This window comes from Protopterus annectens, chromosome 15.part0 (genome assembly GCF_019279795.1).
Source record: "Protopterus annectens isolate FY-2018-M chromosome 15.part0, PAN1.0, whole genome shotgun sequence".
Taxonomy (NCBI): domain Eukaryota; kingdom Metazoa; phylum Chordata; order Ceratodontiformes; family Protopteridae; genus Protopterus; species Protopterus annectens.
The window spans coordinates 532,909,524-532,932,866 of NC_056749.1; the positions used below are offsets into that span (position 1 = coordinate 532,909,524).

The 23,343-nt window shown below is 41.1% G+C and overlaps 1 protein-coding gene across 1 annotated transcript in view; it reads left to right on the forward strand.

The window, feature by feature from the left end:
* Positions 1–23,343, forward strand: part of LOC122789853 (sodium/nucleoside cotransporter 1-like) — a 486,120-nt gene that overhangs the window by 57,977 nt on the left and 404,800 nt on the right. The window contains exon 5 of the mRNA XM_044057287.1: positions 20,120–20,199. Coding sequence (XP_043913222.1) covers positions 20,120–20,199 — 80 coding nt within the window. The remainder of the gene's footprint in view (positions 1–20,119; positions 20,200–23,343) is intronic.

The following is a 23,343-nucleotide window of genomic DNA, read 5'->3' on the forward strand; positions in this document are numbered from 1 at the left end:
TGATGAAGCAGGGGTGGGGATGGTAATTCAAGAAATAAGGAAAGAGTATGATTTTGGACACAGCTCCTTAAGGTGAATAACAAGAGTCATGCAGAATATTATATTCATAAAATAGCAGAAAGTATTCTAAGAGCTAAACCAACATGGAAATGGTGAAAGGAGATTCTGCTGATAGGGATGACTACAATTTGGGGTAGATAGAACAGGCAAGAGGGGGCTGGAATTTACTGGAGGAAACTGACAAAGGAAAAAAGGTATTGGAACCAAATAATTAGAGAGGGGGAGGTAACAGAGTGGGAAGAGGCCAAGAAGACATTTGGATTGCAGGGTAGTGATTGGTTTTCTAATAAGGAACTGATATCAGGGTATAGACAAAGAAAAAAGGATACGGTAATCCTAAATGAAAAATGTGTACTGGTTGAGTTTTTAATTGCATGTAGAACAGAAGCTTCTGTTAAAAAGGAATAATAAGTAGAGCATATAACATATTGCACAATAACTATTGGAATCGATCAATGGGGGTTACAAGGGATTGGGAAGAGAGATTAGAGAAGCAATTCATAATGAAACAATGGAAGGACATATATTTGCCTCTGAAATATGCAATAAACTTTAAACCGTTTAGGATTTTTGCCTGGAAGAGTTTGCATTGATACTTTTATAGCCCAAACAGACTCCTAAGAATTATTCCTCAGGTAGATGACAAATGATGGAGGTGTGGTACTTGGGAGCATATGTCCTCAGAGTGTAATGAATTGGCCGACTTTAAAAATTCCCTGCAAAGTACTCTGTCAGGAATACTTGGCAAACAAATTAGTGTAATTAAGGGCATTATTTGCTTTGAGTTGGGATACAGGGTCTGAATTGCCTAGATATAGTAAGGTCTTGTTAAATTTAATTCCGGTGGCTGCCAAAAAAGCAATTACTAGAAAATGGAAATCAAAGTCTAAACCAACTATACTTGAAGTAGAGTATGTTGTAACAGAAATAAAAGAATAGGAAATGGGATCTTTAGAAAAGGGTAGCAGTAACTTACATAAAAAAATGGAAATTATGGGAACAATGCACGCAGAAAAATGTTTTGGAGGTGGAATGCAGTTTAATAGAAATCAGGAAATTAACAATTCATGCACTGTTGCTTTCATCATGTAGTATAGAACAATATATACTGTATCTTACTGAAATTGGTTCACCTTGTTTGCTCTAGCATAGACTAGATCCAGGCCTGCTGAATCTAGCTTTGTTTATATGCTTGTTGTTTGTTTGCTTGTTATTTCCCTGGAAGCTAATTCCACCTAATACGCAACTTCTCAGCGCTTCTGTGGATCACTAGTGATATCTGCATTGCTTACTGTACTTATTTCCTTGTTTCACTTGAAAGAAAGTTACTGTTTGTCGTTTTTGCATTTAGTTACTTGTAACACATTGCACTCAAGTTACCTGGCACTTGCTCACTAAAGCAATTATATAAGTCAGCACTAAAAATTAAAAGCACTACACCCTCACTCCCCACTGGCCCTTGTTTTCAGTTAAGGAATTCCCAATATTATTCTAGCATGTCCAAAGGTCAGTTGTCAATCTTCTCTCCGGTCCAGCTGGTGAATCTGGGAATCTTGAGGCAATGTTATAACTGCCTCATGTACACAGACAACCCTCTCCTCCTCCCACATAACACAAATACTTGTGAGAGATGCAGCTATTTAGCCAAACTGGAGGCTGAGCTCTCTCAACTCAGGACTGGCAAGACCAGACAGGAGGAGAAGGCAACTACACACACCACAAAACCAGCCTCACATAATGCTACCACTCCACTGAATCAAACACATAAACACACAAAGACATACTCGGAGGCTTTGAGTAAAAATTTACCTAAACAGCAGAGGCCTCCAAAGCAGACACCCAAACAACTGCTACCTCAAGACACCCCACAAGCAACACATAAACCACAAAAGCATTGTGCAAAGCAGTCACAGCCCTTAAGGCCAAATACAACACCAAACATACTTGTCATAGGTGACTCCATAGTCAGACACACTGACGTCCCACTCACCAGGCTGAACAAGGAGAGGGTCACAGTAAGCTGCCTATCGGGCGCTAGAATCCGCCACATAACACAAGCATTCGGGTCACTCCACGGCAAGTACAAATATGACACAGTCATTGTCCATGCTGGTGTGAACGACCTGAGATGTACCTCCCTGGACTACATGAAAAGAGACATAGAGGAGCTCTCTGATTATGTAGCCCAGGCAGGTATGACCCTAACCTTGAGCAGTATCCTTCCTTCACCAAGAATGATGCCACAATATAGAGACAAGATGATCAGCTTTAACAATTGGCTTAATGTCTGGTGTCATTCAAAGGGGATCCAGTGTCTGTCTGCCTGGGATGACATGCTTGACAAGCCACGCTGCTTCGCAAGGGACGGCTTGCACCTGTCACCCCTGGGATTCCGGATATTGGCTAAGGCTCTTGCCACCCCATAGTGCCTTTTTAGGCAAGGCTCAAATTCTAAACCTACCACCCTAGAAAACAAAAATGGGAAGAAACTGAGGGTAATGCTGCTCAATGCCAGAAGTCTAAATCTCAAAATGCATGCACTCGAGGCCCTTCTCAGTATGGAGAACATCGATGTCTGTGCTGTAACTGAAACCTGGTTCAAGGCTCCTGAGAGCACCCCGGCACTATTAGGTTTTACCTCATATCATGCCCGCCCCAAAACCCGGACCACACCACAAAAGGAGGGGTGTATCCATATTCATAAAGGATACCCACACCTCCAGGTTGGTGGCAACGCATCAAGCTCGGAAACCATCCAGGTGCAACTAACCATAGGCAAAACTGCTCTACAAATTGTAGCATGCTACAGGCCACCCTCTCAAACTCAGGAACCCCACACAGCCTTCCTGAAGACACTGGAGGGTATAAATGTATCTCCAAACACCATCATATTGGGTGACTTCAACTACCCGAATATAGACTGGGAACATTACTCAAGCCCTAACTTTCTAGCCCAACGGTTCCTGGAGTTCATAAATTCAAATGCCATGGAACAGCTAGTCACTTCCCACGAGAGGAGAAAATATACTAGATCTCATTGTCACAAACATGGGGACAAAATGCTCCACACCGGAAGTATATCCCTCATTGGTGAGATCTGATCATAAACTAATCTCACTGGAAATCCACATCCCGCCCCCACCCCAAACAAAAAAGACCATAGTGAAGAACTTCTTTAAAGCAAACTTCACACTACTCAAGACTGGTGTGGTATCCTTCAAGGCCCCTGAGCCAGTGGAAACCACAACCCAAGCTGCGGAAGCCCTTACAAATGCCTTCTATGAACACCTCCAGGACTGCATGGATCAGGCAATCCCAAATAAAACCAAGACTCTTTCCACAAAGGGCAAACGTCCAGTCTGGTGGACCCCAGCCATTAACAAACTTTACAATAAGAGGAGAAAGCTATTACATGATAGAACAAAATCCATAAAAGGGAAGTCACCCTGATCATTATTAGTAAAAAATATGAGCACTCATAAAATCAACTAAGGCCAATTTTGAGAGAAAAATTGCCATGGATTCAAAGGACAATCATAAGGCCTTTTTCAGCTATGTTAGGAACCTGGGTGGAAACTCCCAGATATGCTCAGAATTAGTCCAAAATGATACAAAAATCACTGAACCCACAGACATTGCCAACATACTGGCAGACAGGTTCAGTGCAAACTTCACCCCTCTCCCCCTCTAAAGGAGAGATAACTATCCCAACCGAGTGTAGCCTCCCGGACATCTCAACTGCGCAGGTGAAAGCTGCTCTCTAAAGCTAAAAACACAGCATCAATGGGACCGGATGGTGTCCCCGGCTGTGTGCTACACGAGCTAAATGAGGAATTAAACCCGCACATAAGGCAGCTGTTTAACCTCAGCCTTACCACAGGATACATGCCCAAGGAGTGGCGACGGCAACTGTTGTCCCACTCCACAAAGGCGCCTCACGGACCCTGGTAATTACCCCCATAAGCTTAACAAGTCTAGTCTGCAAAGCTATGGAGAGGATCATAATGGAGCTCATAAACAAAGATATAGGGGACTTGCAGACATTGGACCCGACCCAGTTTGGCTTTGTCAAGGGAAGATCATGCCTTTTGAACTTGGTCGACTTCTTCAAAACAGTCACCAAGGCCATTGATGAGGGAAAGGCAGTCCATACAGCCTACCTTGACCTTGCAAAGGCTTTCGACACAATACCCCACTCGGGTATTGTAGAAAACTTACCAGCTTAAATGTAAACCCATATGTCACAAGATGGGTTGCAAACTGGCTTAAGGACAGAACCCACAGGGTTAGAGTTGCTGGCGCTGTGTCAGACTCCAAGCCGGTCACAAGTGGTGTCCCACAGGGCTCGGTCCTTGGCCCCCTATTGTTTGGCATCTACTTCTCAGAAGTACAGGCCAACATAGGAGGACTTTGGCTGACAAAGTTTGCAGACGACTGCAAACTGAGGGCCATAGTGGAAAGTGCATCAGACACGGATATCCTTCAGAAGGGACTCACGGAAACAGATAGCTGGTGCCAGAGCCATGGTCTGAAGTTAAACGCCAAAAAATGTATAGTCATACCCTTTGGGAAAAACAAGGTAACCCCAAGCTACCATATAGGTGGCAATCCACTAAGCACAGAAGAGGTTATCAGGGACCTGGGGACCCAGGTTGACAGTGGCCTTTCTTTTGACACTCACATTGCTAAAGTGGTTAGAAAGACCTTCTACATTGCCCACCTGATCATGAAGGGATTCACATCCAGATCTAGTGAGGTCATTGTTCCCCTGTACTCTTCACTTATCAGACCAATGATAGAGTACAATGCCCCATTCGGGATGTATCTAACCCGACATCTGCAGCAATTGGAGAGACCCCAAAAGTTCCTCACCAAAAGGATAAAGGGACTCCAAAATCTGTCATATGCTGCCAGATTGAAGAAACTCCAGCTCTATTCAGTCGCATACCATCTGCTCAGAGGTGACATGTGCCTGACATACAAGGCCATGTCCAACCCGGAATTAATGGACATGCTCCACCTCAAAAAATCCAAATGCACCAAAACCACTAGAGCAAGCGACTTAAACCTTAGCACGGATATAAATAGGACGTGCTGGAGGGATAGATTTATCACTCAGAGACTCCCTATGCTGTGGAATAAAATCCCAGTCCATGTGAGGCAGAGCACCTCACTGACTCTGTTCAAGAGAAATCTAGACCTGTGGATGGGAGATCGTAGGTTTACCCCGGGAATCATCTCTGTGTCACTGCTGGACAGAGGCACAACAAACTAATGGGCACAGTATTTTTTCATATAAGGGGTGGCATAAGCCACAAAAATTTGGGCTAGGCTTATAAATGCCTTAGGGCAGATAGCCTAGTATAAACCTATGAACCTATGAACCTATATGCAATGTATAATGTTTGTAAATGTGAACTTGTTAATATGGTTTGCTTACTTCTATATCAATGTACATTTGCGTATGTCAGAAGTGATAATTCAATAAAGGTGTTTAAAAAATATATCTAGCATCACTACTGCTAACCATGCAGATATCATTCCACTTAAATTTGACACAGTCATCAGGGATGTGGATACAATTGTGGATAACAGACTCTACTTTGACCTCCTTTTTTCCAGGAGGGTTAGAAAGCCCTTCTACCTTGCACAACTTATCCTTGCAACATCTCCTCCATTATTCATTTCTTATTTGGCCAATTACTGAATATAATTCATCCATTGGTATATACCTCACTAAATATCTAAGCCAGCTTGACAGACCCCACTGTTCCCTCACCACAAATATCTCAAGTTTTGGTACCCTTAGATACTCTTGTAGGCTAAAATCTCTGTTGATATACTCAGTGCCCTCTTTGAACTCATTCATCTAAATAGATCAGACAGTAAAGCAAACACCTGTTCTAGAGCTCTAAAGCTACACTATCACATCAACAAGACCAGATGGCATGACAGATATCTAACCCAATGTATACCCCATTTTGGGAATAGGCTGCCTTTACCTATCAAGCATAATACTTCCCAAGGAACCTATAAAAACAATTTGAATGATTGGCTGGATGATCACAGATTTTCACTAGGAATATGTAGAGAAAGTCTATTTAAGGTGGGTCATTGGTATTTTCCCACCAATACTGGGTAATGTGGCTGAAGTTATAATTACTAAGCTGTGACAAGGAGGACTTGAGGATGGAGTTTTGTTTCAAATGTTTGATGAAATGAACCGTGTGAGGGATGTGCAATTTTGTGGGGTAAAGTTATAAATTAAAAAAAATAATAATCCTTTGAGAAATTATATTTAATATTCTCAGACATCATTGTTGGTTACTTCATTTCCCAGCAATTCAAGAAAGAGCTAGAAGCTTGAGTGTTTCCAGAAAACAGAATGACAGTGGTACATCTGTGGATAGAGAAAGCAGAAATGTGGGAGTAACCAGGAATGACCTTAGTTATGCTATAGTAGTGTGAGAGAAAAAAAATACTGGAAATGCTGTTGTTTGGCTAGATGATAGTCATTGATTGAAGTAATAGCCAAGACTAATACAGAATTAGGAATGCTAGGGATGCTTTACAGAGCCAAAAACTTTCTCACCAACGCAATTATAGCTACTTATGCCACTGCTTACCTCCTACCGTCATTACTTTCTGATGCTTCCATGCCTACTAACCTTACAGGCTTTACAAAAATCGAAACGAACATTGCTATAATAAAGTAGAACATTTGCAGCAAATGCCCCTTTAGGAACCCACCTGTGTATAGCACTAAAAAACTTAAGTTGGTTAGAAGTACCCTATCAATTAACATATACACAGCTTCTTTATCACCTATAAAATTATCCATCATCCATCTGCTTGTCCAGCACTAAATACCATTCTACACAACTGTGTTCCAAATTGGTCATTATGATCCAATGACAAAAAGCTTCTCTCTGTCCACAGTCCTGTGAAATCTGCTGGGCATGGTCTGTACTCATACCATGCTGCTAAGGCCTGGAACTCCTTTCCTGTATTCATCAGGTCACTACCCTCTCTTGGGTTCATATTATAAACTTGAAGGTCCTGTTCATCAAATACAAAAATAGCGACACGTATTTACTGAACCGCGAATACACTGAATGTCGTAAACCGCAAAATTTAAAATCACAAATCATTATACTCGGCCAACCCCACCGCCTGCCACATACTACCTACCAAAACAAAATAAATAAACCACATACATACACTCTATCTATGCACTTACCTTAACCCGCACCCTAACCCTAAGGTCCGTAACTATCGCACATTTACCCTGCAGAGATATACCCAAACAAAATAAATAATCCACATACATACACTTAACAAAACCTTACTTCTAACCCTACATTAAACCTTACATACATTTCCTATCTATGCACTAACCTTAACCTGCACCCTAACCCTAAGGTCCATAACTTTCACACACTTACCTTACGGAGCTATACCACAGATGGGCCAACTATGACAAATCGACATTTCGAATTTCCCAGTTTTGAACGGTCGCTGTTTTCGTTGTTTGCACAATATGTGTCGCTCTTTTCGTATTCACTGAACAGGACCTTCGAGCTTCTAATATGAACCCCCCTCTCTCCAGTCCTTTAAAACCAGTCTGAAAGACTTTCTAGCCAAAAATATGGTTCTGTTCTTGCTTAATCCCAGGATAAAGTGTGTATGTGTGTGTGCATGTGTGTATATGTATTTGTGTATGTGTATGTGTGGGTTTAGTGTGGTTGTCATATGTTCTCACTCCCCTAGACTAACAAGCAAGGCTTGCACGATTGGGTTGGGGGAACACTAGCCACAAGGAATAACTTTAGATCATTGTTCACTAATGGCATTTAGAGGTGGAAGAACCACTAGACACCAGGAATAGTCTATATAGTATGCATTAAAGGGGCTTAAAAAAACAAACAAAAAAGACAATATAGATCGGGGGAGCCACAGGACACCAGGGACTAACTTTTTCATCTTGTGCCTTAATGGCACTTAAATATAACATGGCTTGCGGGGAACTGCCATTCACCATGGACTAATCCTTTTGTCTCATACTTTCACAGTACATAAACATAACGTGGTCAGGGGGAGTTACATTTTTTTGCCTAAACAGAACTTATGGTTGGGGAGAAACACTGGCTACCAGGGATAACACTTAACATCTTGCCTTAAAAGCATTTACAAAAAAAGAAAAAAGAAAGATAATATAGGTTGGGGGTACCACTGGATAATACCTTAAAGGCAGTAAAAAGGATTCAAACCCTGCAACCTCCCACCAATGATATTAGTCCTCTGTGCCACCACTAGACACCAGGGATTATATGGAAATAATGACTAAAAGTAGAAAAAAACAACCCTGTACACTAACTGATAAGGTCATGGAGCAAGGGCTTTTTTACTATATAATTAGGATCTAGGACATTATTCAAGGTCTACAACAGTTTGTGAGTTACAAGAGAGACAGAGAGAAAGCATATATAAGCATACCTCCAATCTCACAGCACACAAAATCTAGACAAAACTAAAATTAATGGGGGGATAAAGACACAATCTGGATGGATTTTAATTACTGTTCTTATAAACTTAGGAAGTCACTAGGATTATGTATTTACCAAAGGATACAAAGACCAAAATCCTTATGTCTGACATTAATGACTGAATATAATCATCCATGATTTATGAGGGCAGTGAAAATGTAAGAAGACACATTAGGGATTTTATGTCAACTCAGGGACATGTAAGGGGTATGTGGTATGAGTGTGTGTGTGTGTGTGTGTGTGAGTGTGTGTGTGTGTGTGTGTGTGTGTGTGTGTGTGTGTGTGTGTGTGTGTGTGTGTGTGTGTGTGTGTGTGTGTGCGCGCAAGCACATGCACATGGGCTTGAATGGGTGTATTGTGTGTGAGAGAGTGAACGGGAGTGTCTTTGTTAACACAATGCATTGTCTGCCAGTGTTAACTGCCACAGGAAGTGTTGATCTGCCCTTCTGGTAATTAACAGTGATTCAGAGGCATGCAAATTAGCTGATAATGAGGTCTTTCCTCGTTGAGGCTAATATGTTTCTGAATTGTAAAATACCACATCATGGAAACAACCATTTTTACCACACCCTTTTACGTGAGTGCTGGCATTCTTTTTGAATCCCCAGGCTTGTGATGTTTTGAAAGTTCTTGATGATACAAATATTTGGTCTTTTGGGTAAGAGACATAGGTTTGTTTATAGTATAATGACCAAGGAACTCTTTATTCAAACCCAACAGTTTAACGCTTTTGTCTTTGTCTAAGACTTCATCAGAACTGTTGAAAATCAAACTCACAGTCATTAAATAGCCAAAAAATTCATCACATGTTAAAATCAACCAATAAAATCACATATCCCATTGCGTTCAATTAACAATAAATACAATGGCAACACCCTAAATACATATATGTTATTCAGTGAAAATGTGCATGACATTTTTTGATTTAATATGGTCTGTTTTTAGGGACCACCTAAAATGTTTTTTATTATTTTTAATGCTTGAATTTTTTAGAGAGTTCCTTGGTCGCTATACTGTGCCTTGCCTTTCTTGGTTCCTTGTTTTGAATTTTGGCTATTTATAGGTTTGTTTACATGTGGGAAAAAAAACAGAAAAAAATGATCCTTTATCAAACATTTTTATTGTCAATGGGTATAACTTTTTTATCATTAGTGGAATTACCCAAAGCCATACTTCTTTTCATGTAACTATATTTCATTTAATAAATGAATGAAAAAAGGATGATATATTTAATGTGGGGAAACAGTCATAGCAGGAACATTGTAAGTGAATATACAAATCTATCAAGGATAGTCACTTTTGGTCTGACTGTTCTGCAATGAAAAAGAGGGAGATACTGTAGGAATCAGAGTGAATAAATAAAACAAGAAAGAACAGAAATGTTATAAAAAAGTACTGGTAAAGAGAAAGGCTAAATTAGATATTGAAAAGATCATTGAACAATCTGGATACTTTTATTCTTCTTCGGAGGAATGATGGCTAACATTTAAAGATAAATGCACAGATGACTATTTGCAAATAGAAAGTTAATTAATCAAGAAAAAGGAACAAGTTGGAAATCAAAGGAAGATATAAGACTACGGCAAATTAAAGTATGTACAGTGCCTTAACATGGAAAGAAAACTGAATGAGAATAATAAGAATGGAATTTTAATCAAGCAGAAGTATTTCTAAAGGATTAAATAGAAGAAGTTAGTCCATTTTTGTAAAAAGGTAAAAGTGTTAATGAACAAGAAGGAGAATAAAAAATGGGGAAATGGGTAAACTGAAGTGCTAATAATGAATGAAGCTGGCAAAAGAGGATAACTGATTAATGACGTAGTAGTAAACTGGAGTGTAAAACGATTATCTAAACAGCAACAGGATGAAATGTATAAAGATGAAATCAGACAAAACAACAATATGGTATTAAAGAAAGTAAGATAATTCAACATGTATTGGTGGTATTGGTTATGGATTTCTAAAGATATTGATGTTAAAGGAAACATTTTATGTTGTTGTCTATCTCGCCTTCGTTTCTTGCTTGTTGGGATCGGAGCCGACCCTCGGCTCTGACTCGGCCATCTTCTATAGCTCTAAAGCTGTTTACTGGCTCGAGGCTACCCCTTATCCCATGATGCCTAGCACTAGCTACCCAGATCTCGTTTGCCGCTTCAGCTGCGAGGTTCATTCTTACTGGCTCAGGCTTTTGTAAGTTAGTTTAATACTTTTTCTAGCGAATTAAGGGTTATCTTTTGATAGTTTAGTCTTTTGACCTTATTATTAACTAGCTTCTTGTAATTTTTAGTGTTATTGTTTTTTCCCTTAGAACTCGTTTAAGTTAGAGAGTTCTTCCCCTCCCCCACCTTTCCTATCTCTTCTTATTGTAGCATTTTCTATTTAGTTTTAGTCTCTCTTTTACTTCATAGGTAGCCATTTAAGTTAGAGGCTTCCTATTAAAAAAAACAAAAAACAAACAAAAAAAAAACTTCTTTACTGTAGTTATTGTGTTTTGGTAGATTAGTGTTTGTAGTTGTTTTGTTGTTGGGCCTTTGGCCAAAGACTTCTGTGTAGGACTAGATATGTCTAAAGAATCCAAAGTGTCTGGATTCAAGAAGTGTGACTCATGCTGTCAGAAAATGTCTCTGACAGATGGGCACACTTCTTGCGTCTATTGCTTAGGCGCAGTGCACCTGCAGGACTCTTGTTCTGTATGCCACGCATTCAGCCCAGCGGTTCTGCAGGAGAGCAAAAATAAGCTGATATTAAGGGGTCTCCTTAAGCCCCAGGATTCACCAGCCAAGGGTCAGCTGGTGAAATCTCCTAAACCGACCAAATCGTCGGCTCCCAGCTCGGAGCCGTCATTGGCCCAAACATTACCGACTACCTCGGTTCTGGCTGGAACCAAGGAGGCTGCTTCACAGTCAGCTCCACCAGCATCTTCGGAGCCATCTCTGACCCACAAGAGATTGAGGTCACCATCTCTAGAGTCGATACATTCGGCCCCTCGGTCTCCCCTGTTGCAGAGTGACCGCAGTCATAGATCCTCCCACTCCTCTCAGTCCTCTAGACTCTCGGATCACGACGTGGAGAGAGTGGTCAGTAGGTTGTTGAAATCGCAGGCACAGGCCAAAATGTTATCCAGCCTTCCTCAACAGGTGTCGGCTCCGTCCGCTTCCATCAACATTCCTCCTCCAACTCCTCTGAGCTCGGAGCCGGAGTTTGTTGAGGTTCGAATCGTGGAACCATCGGCACCGATAATGATTTCCCCTTCGGGTCCATCATCGGCTCCAATCCCCTCGATGGTACCTTCTGTCGAGGGATCTGGGTGCCGACACTCCCTTGTCAGCTCCAAGGGGGCGAGTGTCATCAGACCCTTGTCCGACCCCGTTCTCCCTCTCGGAGCTTCGGCGCAGGTGAGCTCGACTCCTACATCGGCCTCGGAGCCATCCCCCTCGGTGCGGTGGAGGATTCTGGTTTCCTCGGAGCCAGATCCTTCTTTGCATCGTGGCAGGGATGCCTTCAATGTCATGAGGAGTCTACTGGCCCATGAGTCAGCACCACATTTGACCCCTCTGACTCCATCCCCTGTAGTGCCTGCGTCGACCTCTGTCCCTCCTCCAGACCCCAAACATGGGGAACTGATGCTCCAGACCACCCCATTGGGTGTTTCCTCCTCTTCCGTGGCCTCCCCTGATCATCCAGAGGAGGACCCTCAGAAGAGGAAGTGCAAGAGGAAGCACATTGACTCCCCTGAGTCTGTCACTTCAGATACAGATTTGGATGAATCAGAAGGGTCCCCGAGATCCCCCTCTGAAGATGTTTCCTTTTCGGACATCCTAGAAATGCTTAGGCAGAGAGGGAACTGGACTGCCCTAGCCCCTACTGAGGATGAATCCGTATTTCTGGATGCATTTGGTTCCCACCCTTCCACCTTTTGGGTGTCTCTGCCCTTCAATCCACTAATGTCTGTGGTGGCTCGAAGGGCTTGGTCAGCCCCAGACACAGCGGAACCAACCCCGAGGAGGCCCAGCAAGTTTATTACTGCACCCCCTGACAAACAGTTCCTTACCAAGGGTGTTTCCATGGATGCCATGGTAGTAGCAGCAGCCACTAAAAAGGAATTAGCAGAAACTTCTTCCTCTGTCCATCCTCCTAACAAGGAGTCTAGAACTATGGACAGATATGGGAAGCGAATGGTTGCTTCAGCGACCTTCTCCATGAGGTCACTGAATTACTTATGCCATTTTACCAGGCTTCAGAGGAATCCCCTAAAAGAGCTTGGAGATACCCTCCAGGATCCATCAGCTAAAGGGGTTTAAGCTAAAGTAGCCTCTCAGCTGGTGACCCTTAATTCAGTGGTTAACTCCTCCATGAGACTCATTTCCTATGCAGCCGATGGTGTGAGTAGAGCCGCAGGCACAGGTGTGGCCCTTAGGAGACAAGCATGGATGCAGTTGTGTAATTTTGCAGAGCCCTTTAGAGCGTCATTCACCAATACCCCCTTTGACGGTTCATTTCTCTTTGGACCACAGGTGAAGGACACTCTCACTAGGTGTGAACAGGAAGGCAAGACTCTCTCTGCCATGGGAGTCCATTTTTCCACTCCTTCCAGACCATAACCCAAAGGTCAGAAGAGTGGAAAAGTGTGGTTTCAGAAATCCCAGGGAGCCACGCCTGATACACGTAGTGACTTTTCCTCCAGGGGCAGAGGAGGGAATAACAACAGCAGATGCCGCCCTCGAGGCAGAGGGGGGCTGCAGAACCAGGGCAGCAGAGAATCTTTCTCTGACAAGCCCTTCCAGCATCCCTGAAGGGTTGCCCGACTGCCCACCTCTGGAGGCAGTTGGGGGAAGACTTTCACTGTACCCAAAACCCTGGCAAGACATTACGTGAGACAAATGGGTACACTCAATCATATCCGGAGGCTATGTAATTCCATTCTTCCAATCTCCTCTATCATCAAGCAAATCCCCCCCCAGATGTTCCACCCAGTCTGAGGGCCCAAGCAGTCATAGAAATTTCAAGACTGCTAGAAAAAAAGAGTCATCCAGGAAGTCCCGGCAGACCAACTCGGATCCGGAACTTACTCAAGGTTCTTTTTGGTACCAAAAAAGACAGGGGACTGGAGACCAATTTTGGATCTCAGCAGACTAAACAAGTCTATTCAAAGAACAAGGTTTTGGATGGTCACGCTTCAGTCCATTCTACCTTTTTTGGATCAGGACAATTGGATGTGCTCAATAGATCTCCAGGATGCGTACTATCACATCAAGATGGACAGGCGCTCCAGGAGATTCCTTCACTTCTGGCTGGGAGCTAGTCATTATCAGTTCAGAGCTCTGCCCTTTGGTCTCACCACAGCCCCCAGGGTGTTCACCAAATGTATGGCAATGGTCACGGCTCACCTGAGACATCAAGGATTCCAGGTGTTTCCTTATCTAGACTACTGGCTCCATACTGCTACTACCAGGCATCAACTTCTTCAAGCCAAGGACTATACAATCACAATCTGTGCCCAGTTAGGCATTACCATAAACTTCGAAAAATCTGTCTTGTTGCCCTGTCAATCTATTACCTATATAGGAGCAGATCTAGATACAGAAAGTATGTCCGCAAGACTACAGCCGGACAGGATGGCCACGATTCGGCAGCAAGTCCATATCCTCATGCAATGCAAAAAGTTACAGGTCCGGTTGGTCCTTCAAACTCTGGGTTCTATGTCAGCAGCAATTCTTCTGATACCTCTAGCCCACTTTCACATGAAAATCCTTCAGTGGCTTCTCTACACACAGTGCTCCTTTCAACAACTCCCCATGTCTCACATGATCATAATTACAGAAACTTGCAAAAACACCTTTCCTGGTGGATGGTCTCCCCGCTAGTGTCTCAGGGCAGACCATTCATCCAACCCCCTCCAGTTACCACAGTGACCATGGATGCCTCACTGATGGGGTGGGGGGGGGGCATTATCAGGGCAGGACAGTCCAAGGCATATGGCAACCTCACGAGTACCATCTGCACATAAAAGTCTTGGAGATGAGAGCCATGCTACTAGCGTTGCAAGCACTTCAGGGCTCACACCCTCCTGGAACCATTGCAATTCAGACGGACAACATGTCAGTAGTGTGGTACATAAACAAGCAGGGCGGAACCAGGTCCCCCCATGTCGAGAAGCACTCAGACTCTGTCAGTGGGCGATTTCCTCCCAACGATTTCTGATTGCAACGCACATCCCTGGGAAGTCCAACATCATAGCGGACAGGCTCAGCAGAGCTATTCTCATGCCTCATGAGTGGTCTCTGAATCAGGTAGTTGCGGATCTCATCTTCCGCAAATGAGGACAGCCTTGCTACGATCTGTTTGCAATCCCCTTCAACACCAAATGCAGCAACTATTTCTCCCTTCTACTGCTTCCCGGTCATCCTTCCAGAGACGCTCTGGTCTAGGATTGGCCTCAGGGACTTCTCTATGCCTTCCCGCCCTTTCCTCTTATACCCAAACTCATACAGAAAGCGATATTGTTAGGTTGCAAAATGATCCTCATTGTTCCTTACTGGCCTCGACAGATTTGGTTTCTGTTCCTGCATTGTTACCTCCTCAAGCAGCCCTGGATCCTGGATCCTATTCCAGACCTGCTGATTCATCAATCAGGAGAGCTGCATCGATCCCTCCAGACCCTCCAGCTCACAGCTTGGTTGATCCAATTCCAACCCTAGCCAGGCTCCTCAGCATTTCCCCCACTGTGCGTTAAATTATTGTATCCTCTCACAAATCGGCTACTAGGAAGACATATGCTAGTAAATGGAAACGTTTCTCTTATTGGGCAGAGGCTAGGAACATAGATCACTTTTCAGCCCTAGTTCACGAGATCTTGGAATTCCTAACTGAGCTTTTTCACTCTGGGTCCGCTTCTGCCACAATCAGGGTTCAACTAGCAGCCATATCCAACTATCATGTTGGCCTTTCTAATATAAATATCATGTCTCATAAGCTGTGTAAAGCCTTTCTTAGAGGGACTACTATCCTTAGGCCCCCAGTGAGAGATCCCCCTCCTCCTTGGGACCTTAGTTTGCTACTAACCTCCTTCATTTTGCCCCCTTTTGAACCGGCAGCTTCCTGCTCCCTTAAGTTTCTATCTTGGAAAACTCTCTTTCTGGTAGCTATTACCTCAGCCAAACGTGTATTTGAACTTCAAACACTAAGCGTTCATTCTCCGTACTTAGTCTTTCACAAGGATAGGGTAGCGCTGAGAACTAATCCATCCTTTCTTCCTAAAGTGTGCTCAGAAAATAATCTAAACCAATCCATAGTCCTTCCAGTGTTCTTCCCTAACTACAACAACAAGGCAGAATACAAGTTACACCTTTTGGATGTTCATAGACAACTGTGTTTTTACCTGCATAGAACTAAAGATGTAAGGAAGCCAGACCAACTCTTCCTTTCCTATGCTAGGGGCAAGCAAGGTCTCCCACTTTCCAAAGTGACCCTGTCTAGGTGGTTGTCTCACATTATCACCTTCATTTATCAACTAAGAAACAAAGAATTGGCTGCCAAACCGAAAGGCCATTCTACTAGGGCTTTGGCCACTTCTGTAGTCTTCCAGTCTAGGTTGCCCATGGGCTCTATTTGTGCCGCGGCCACATGGGCAAATCCTCATACCTTTATTTCTCATTACAAGTTAGACATGGCCTCCAGGAATAGAGCTAACTTTGGTTCCACTGTTCTGGAGAGTCTGTTCCAATGAGCCACCCAGGATCATAGGTGCTAGGGACGCTGTCCCAACAAGCAAGAAACGAAGGCGAGACAGACAACTTAACATAAAGAAGTTATGTACCTACCATAATGTTCCATGTTAGTTGTCTTCATCTCGCCTTCTTTCTTGCGTCCCTGTCCTATTGGACCGAGAGGAGTTTAGGTTTCACTGGCTGAGTATTTCCTGGTTTGTTTCCTCTACTGACTTAGAGAGTATAACAGATATGCCCAACCTGTTAGTTTGGTCAAATTATTCTTGCTATGTTTGGGGTTAGCTATTACAAATGAGATCTGGGTAGCTAGCGCTAGGTGTCATGGGATAAGGGGTAGCCTCGAGCCAGTAAACAGCTCTCGAGCTATAGAAGATGGCCGAGTCGGAGCCGAGGGTTGGCTCCGATCCCAACAAGCAAGAAAGAAGGCGAGATGAAGACAACTAACATAGAACGTTATGGTAGGTACATAACTTCTTTATTTAAGTTTTGATTAAATGGCTTCAAAACAGAGGAAGAAATAAAACAAGACAAATAGTTCTTAAATGTATATGGAAAAAGTTTTTTTTTTCTAAATGGAGACTCATAGCTTCATGTAATGTAGATTATAAAATATGGATGAAAGATTTTTAAAAAAAATATGAAAGCCATAGCAGAGAGACTACCTTTAAGTTGTTAAAGGGGATGATGTGAAAATGCTGTTGACAACAAAATAAGTTGTAGGTAGCATTGATATATTAAAAAGTGATGGGAAGTTGGTTGCATGTAACACAAATAAAGCTTTTGGTAGCATAAATCATCTGCAGTTCTGCATAGATTTGAGAGTGCATGAAGTTGATGGGAATAAGACACTTATTGCTAACAGTGTATGCATTTATATGTGAATTTAAAGTTTATTGGAGAGACCGTTAATAAATAATATGAATAAAGCTGGTATTTTCCCCTGTAATAGTTGTAAAAAATGTACATTTATTGAGGAAAGAACAGTTTTATGATTACCTCAACTGAATACTGAATTTGCAAGCAGAAGCCTGTAGACTTGTGACACCTCAAGAGCTGTATATGTTCATAGGTTCATATGAGTTTACTAGGCTAATGACCACAAGGACCTTTTTAAGCCATGCATCCCAAATCCCTGACAAGTTCTGGTACCCTTGATAAGTATAAGCAGGGGGCTGGAGAGCTGAAACATTTGCAAGCAGGGGTCTGGGAGCTAAACCATTTACAGACTGCATGTTTCCACTAGACACATAGGTGCCAAGCCAAGGACGAATTTCTTGTTCTCCATCCTATTGTCCAAGTTATACTTGAATTAGGTTAGAGAGGAACTCTGCTTCACATGGATGGGGAGCCTGTTCCAGAGAAGGGGTAGTCAATGGGATACATACCTGTTTCTCCAGCAGGTCCTATTTATATCATAGGCAAGGGCTAGGTCTTTAGAATGGGTAGTTCTGGTGCTGTTTGATTTGTGGATATATAGGAGGTCCATCAGGGTGGCGTCTGACAATACCTTGTATGCAAGGCATAGCTTTCTTATTTTAGTGAGGAACCTCTGTGGTCATTCCTGTTGTTAAATATTCCTGGTTAGGTACATACCAAATGGGGCATTGTACTCGATAAGTCAGATGAATACCAAATGCAGTGGAACAATGACTTCCTTGTACTTAGGTGCCATACCTTTGTTTATAAGTTGCACAACATAAAATGATTTCCTCAGTACTGTAGACATGTGTTGGTCAAAGGATAGATTACTGCCTATGTGTGTCCCCAAGTCCCTGTAGATGCTCAGCTGTGAAGGTTTCTATATTGGTAAGACAACAAGAAAGCTCTTTCAGTGTAATCAAAAAATTACAACGCTAATGCATTAGCAAAGAATATATGCATTTGCAATGCTTTCAGAAAGTTTGTCTTTTTATAGTGGATTGTGTAACTACTGACATTAAAGGAGGGGATCATAATTATGATTTAGAAAACAAGAACATAATTTTGTTAGCAGCCTGATAAGTTTCCAGGACATAATGAGACTCTCCATATAAAATGTGTCTTAAAAGCACAACAATTTAATATCTAATATTCAAGCTATCACACTTTAGATTTAGATATTTTTGTACAGTGGTGTGTTTTACATTTGTATTTGCTTCATTGTTTAAAATTAGAGTCAGTTGATCACGGTCATGTGATAAGTGTATCTATATAAGATGATTATTTGGTCGTTCTGATAAAGTTATTAGAGTTATAAAGAATGAAAGCACTAACGTTTTATTTTTCTCCCTTGCTTTAGCATATTTTTCAGTATTTTGATCTGACTTCTATTGCCTGTATCTCTAGTTTTTTGGTTGAATATCTTTATAAGCTCCCTGGAAAAGGAGGTCCCCCCCCACTAACAGATATCATGGATATGCTACACTATTTGATTTTATTTAAATTTGTTTGCCAGGGTAGAACCCTAATCAAATAATGTTCAGTCACAGGGTAAGTCCGGGAAGTACTTCAGTTCAATATTCAGATATTGTGCCTATGTCATCATTTTAGTTTCTTTACTGCTTTACCAGATCATAATTATGGAGTAGGGTCCCTACTGAAATTCTGAGACTTAAAATACTGAAAAAAGACCAAAAATAAAAGAACAGTGAATATCAAACATTGCTTTTGTCATTTAAACTTGTTTTTTTGCAGGGGTCAAGCCCTCTGCCCCCCCTGATGTGGGATAAGTTCCTACAGCCATTACATTTACATATACCACCTCCAAGATCACCATATCACAAAGAAAAGGGAATATTCTGGGCAGTGACAATCTCAGACTTTGTATATATAAGTCCACATTTTATGTCATTCAGTCACTACATTTTAGGACTCAGCGTTGAAAGTTTCATCATTTCAAATAGTTAAATAAGAATTGCATTCAGTTTGCATTTCTAATAATGGTTTTGTTCTTTTTTTATTGTCACTTAAGGCTATCAGCCATCATTCCATGTTACAGAGTACCTCCTTGTTCTTCTGTTCTCACCTCTCCCTGACACCTTTCTAACTTGGCCCTTCAGATGGGGGCTACCCTAATAGGGTAATAGGGAAACCATTTGACTGCAAGCACAAGGTGTGATGGAGAGGATTGCAGGGCATTCCAGTATGGCACATTTCACATAGCTATACAGAAGATTTGTTTGTTAACCATAACTAGGCAGGCCTGCTGTCATCATGTGCATCACCACCAGTTATCTCCTTCCCACCCTCTACACTGAACCCTGTGGCAATCTGCCATGCAATCCCAGCATTGCCTACATCACAAGGGAAGTGCCAGATTCAGGCAGAAACCCCTACCTTCCTCCTGGAATGGGAGAACCAACAACTCCCATCAGTCCTGACCAGTTTCTCCAGCACTCTACTTACTTATCAAATTCATGTCAGCTGTGTCACAGACAGGACTTCAGCCCTCAATTAAGTTATGTTGTTTTAGAATCATAAAAGACAATTAATGCACATGTAGTCATACACAAAATACTGCTCCATTCTGTTCCACTAAACTAAAACTCTCTCATAACCTAATGTCACATAGCTTGTGGTATGAAAATCTAGACTACATGTTTCAGCACTTTGATTTCCTTAGCATCACACCTGTCAAGAAAAAAATATATGTGTGTGTGTGTGTGTGTGTGTGGTGGTGGTGGTGGTGGTGGTGTAGGTTGAATATTAAATGGAAGCTATATATGCAGGTATAAAAATAACTAAAAAAGCTGTGTGACAGTCAAAAAAGCATAATTTGTAAACATATTCTTTGTTTGCATCTCATAGCTGAATTCAGTATTAATTAAAACAGATGAAACATTTCCCAGTAATGACACGCCTCACCAAGAAGAATCTGCATTTTGGAGGTAAGACGTAAACTAACTTTATTTCTCTCTGAGCCAAATGGTTTATTATAGAACCAAATACATTTAAGTGGATGCAACTCATGATACAATTAACATTCTCAGGCTAGTTAATGACTTTTTTCTTATTTTGCTTCTTACATTAAAAGATTAGATAAGCACAGTACCTTTTCTCATCTTTCAAAGTGTTTTATCATGTAACTAAACTGCTGTTTTTACTCTGAAATCACTTAAGAAATTTAGATATCTTGTTTTGTCAGCTGTCCTGAATTTTCCTGTGACTAAAGCAAATTTCAGATAGCAAGGGTTGCATTTATTTCTTATCAGATTTGGGCTTTGCTTTGATTGCAGAAGACAAGGAATGTGTTTCTGTCTCTTGAAGGAAACTCCCATAATTGCTTCTGTTTTGCAAAGCAAAAACATAATTTAAAATATTTTTTCACCATAACAACCTTGCTGTAGGCCTGACATGTTGTTGTTGTTTGTCTTTTCAGCTTTTCCTGGTTAGGGGTCGCCACAGCAGAACTCCGGTCCACTAATGATTGGCAGTCAATATTTATGGTGTTGAGTTGCCAGCCTGACACCCAACCTTCATCGAAGGCACGCCCATTCACACATGTCTTTATGAGGCCACTCGACTGCGGGGAGGACATGCAGACTCCACACAGAAGGCACTTCAGCCGAGAATCGAACAGGAGAACCTCTTGCTGTGAGGCAACAACGCTACTACTGTACCACCGCGGACTTGTAGGCCCGACATGTACAATGTGTAAATGTGGACCACAACTAGTTAGCATCAAGTGAGATTATATAGGCCAAATCTGATACCTCAGCCCCTGGAAAGCAAAATAATGAATTTATGCACAGCTACTCCCGCACATTAATTTGTGTGAGCAGTTTAAAATAAGATTGAATAATTATACAAACACATTATGCCTATTAAACCAAAGAAGACACAAAAAACAAATTGAGGAACAACTCAGGAAATAAAACCGACTCAAACCTGGCTCAAAAATGTTTATTAGTTAAGCACTTTCATTGTCCACATGAGAACTTATTCAGAACAAAGTTAAAATCAATAAGCAAGCTTAAATAGATGGTGAAACTAATCACAATTAATTAACATAAATAAAAACTGGTGAAGCATCCTAAAACACACACTGCAGCATTAATAAAATTAAAAATAAATATAAATATAGTGAACAATACCAGTATAACCTATGTCCATTAGGATAAATATAAAACATTTTAAAAACTTCATAATATGGAGAGAAGTAATAGAGCATGACTCATTTAAACCTGGACTACTCATTGCATCAAGAATTAACTGCCGCTTTAATTCAGCCTCACCAAGATGTGCATTAATAATATAACCTTGGGCATCACCCTTAACTTGTTCCACTACTAAAAAACTAAAATAATGATCTGAATGTAATTCAATATGCTTATAAAGTACACTAGTCCTTTTCTTATTTTTAATATCAATACAATGTTCATAAATCCGTCTTCTGAAAATGATATGTTTTACCCACATAAAAGGCTGGACATAAAGCACACTGGGAAAGGTAAACCACATTACTGGAATAGCAAGAAAAACAACCACTAATAGTATACTTTCTATTCCGAATATTAAAACAACTAGTGGTGTTAATCAAATGACACTGGGAACAAGTCCCACATTTATGTGTACCAATGAGGAGTAATAAGGGTGATTGCCCGTTAGTATTTTATTTCTATTCAAAAAAAACACTTAAAAGATTTGCTTTTCTTATAAGTGATGAAAGGTTTAGGACCTAACTTATCTCCCAAACCACCACTACACAAAATTAATATCCAATTTTTATGTACACAACCCACAATAGAAGGGGTGTCTAAAGAAAAAGTCATAACAAAATATTTATGGGAACTTGGACTGACAATACTTTGTCTACAGTTAGTATTAACCTGATTCAAAGAGCCCAATATAGGACAATAAAAGTCCTTCTCCCTCTTACTCATAACTTCCTGTTGTATATTAAGCAAAAATTCCTCTGGATAACCTCTCTTCCAAAACATATCCAACACTGTATCACATTCCAAATAGAAGGTATCCAGACTTGACACCATCCTAGCCAATCAGACGAGTTGTCCTTTGACAACTGCTCTCTTCTGAAATTCAGGGTGTCAACTAGAAAAGTGTAAATATGAGTTTGAGAAGGTGGGCTTACGATAAATCTTAGAAATAAAAGTTTGACTTGACCAAATCTTTACTAATTGTAATATCCAAGTAAGATATAGAACTGACATCATAACAATAAGAACATTTCAAAAACTAAACTGTATTATTAATATAATCCAAAAATAACAACCTATCCAAGGTATCAACCCATAAAATAAATATGTCATCCAAATATATGTTGTAAAGCACCCATGAACTAGAAAAACTGTTAGTAAAACCATATTCAGTCTCCTACTGTGCCGTAACATAATTGACAAAACTAGGGGCAAAGCCTGCCCCCATAGCAATGCCAGTGGACTGTCTAAATATCTGTCCTTCAAAGAAAATAAAATTGTTTAACAGACAATTTCCATCAAAGAAGTAATAGCATTGATCTTGGTGTTATTAAGCACAGAAGCAAACTTTTTCTCATGCCAACTTAGACCCATGTCATGGGCGATGACAGAAAATAAACTGTGGACATCAACAGTGACAAATATAGCTTTAGATACAAAAGGAACCTCATTTAATTTCCCCAAGAACTGCCAAGAATCCTTACTAATATGTTTAAGATTTTCCAACCATGTTTTGGTATTATAATCATTCCATTTAGCAATTTAATGAGTCTTAGATCTGGAACTATCTATAATGAGCCTGAATGGTGGGTTGGAATGTTCTTGTGTATCTTGGGAATACCAAAGATACTAGCAAGAGCAAGTTTGTCATTGTACATGTAACCATACTCTTTTTCATTAATTTCACCCTGAAAGAGCATATCCTGCAACAATAAGTCAATTTTATGATAAGCAATATTGACCTCATTACTTGAAACCTTCTGATACATATCATTCATTAAAAGTGCACTAATATAACTCATGTAATCACTGTTGTCTATGATCACTATACCACCCCCATCTTATCAGGCAACATAATGCACAGTTTTCTATCAT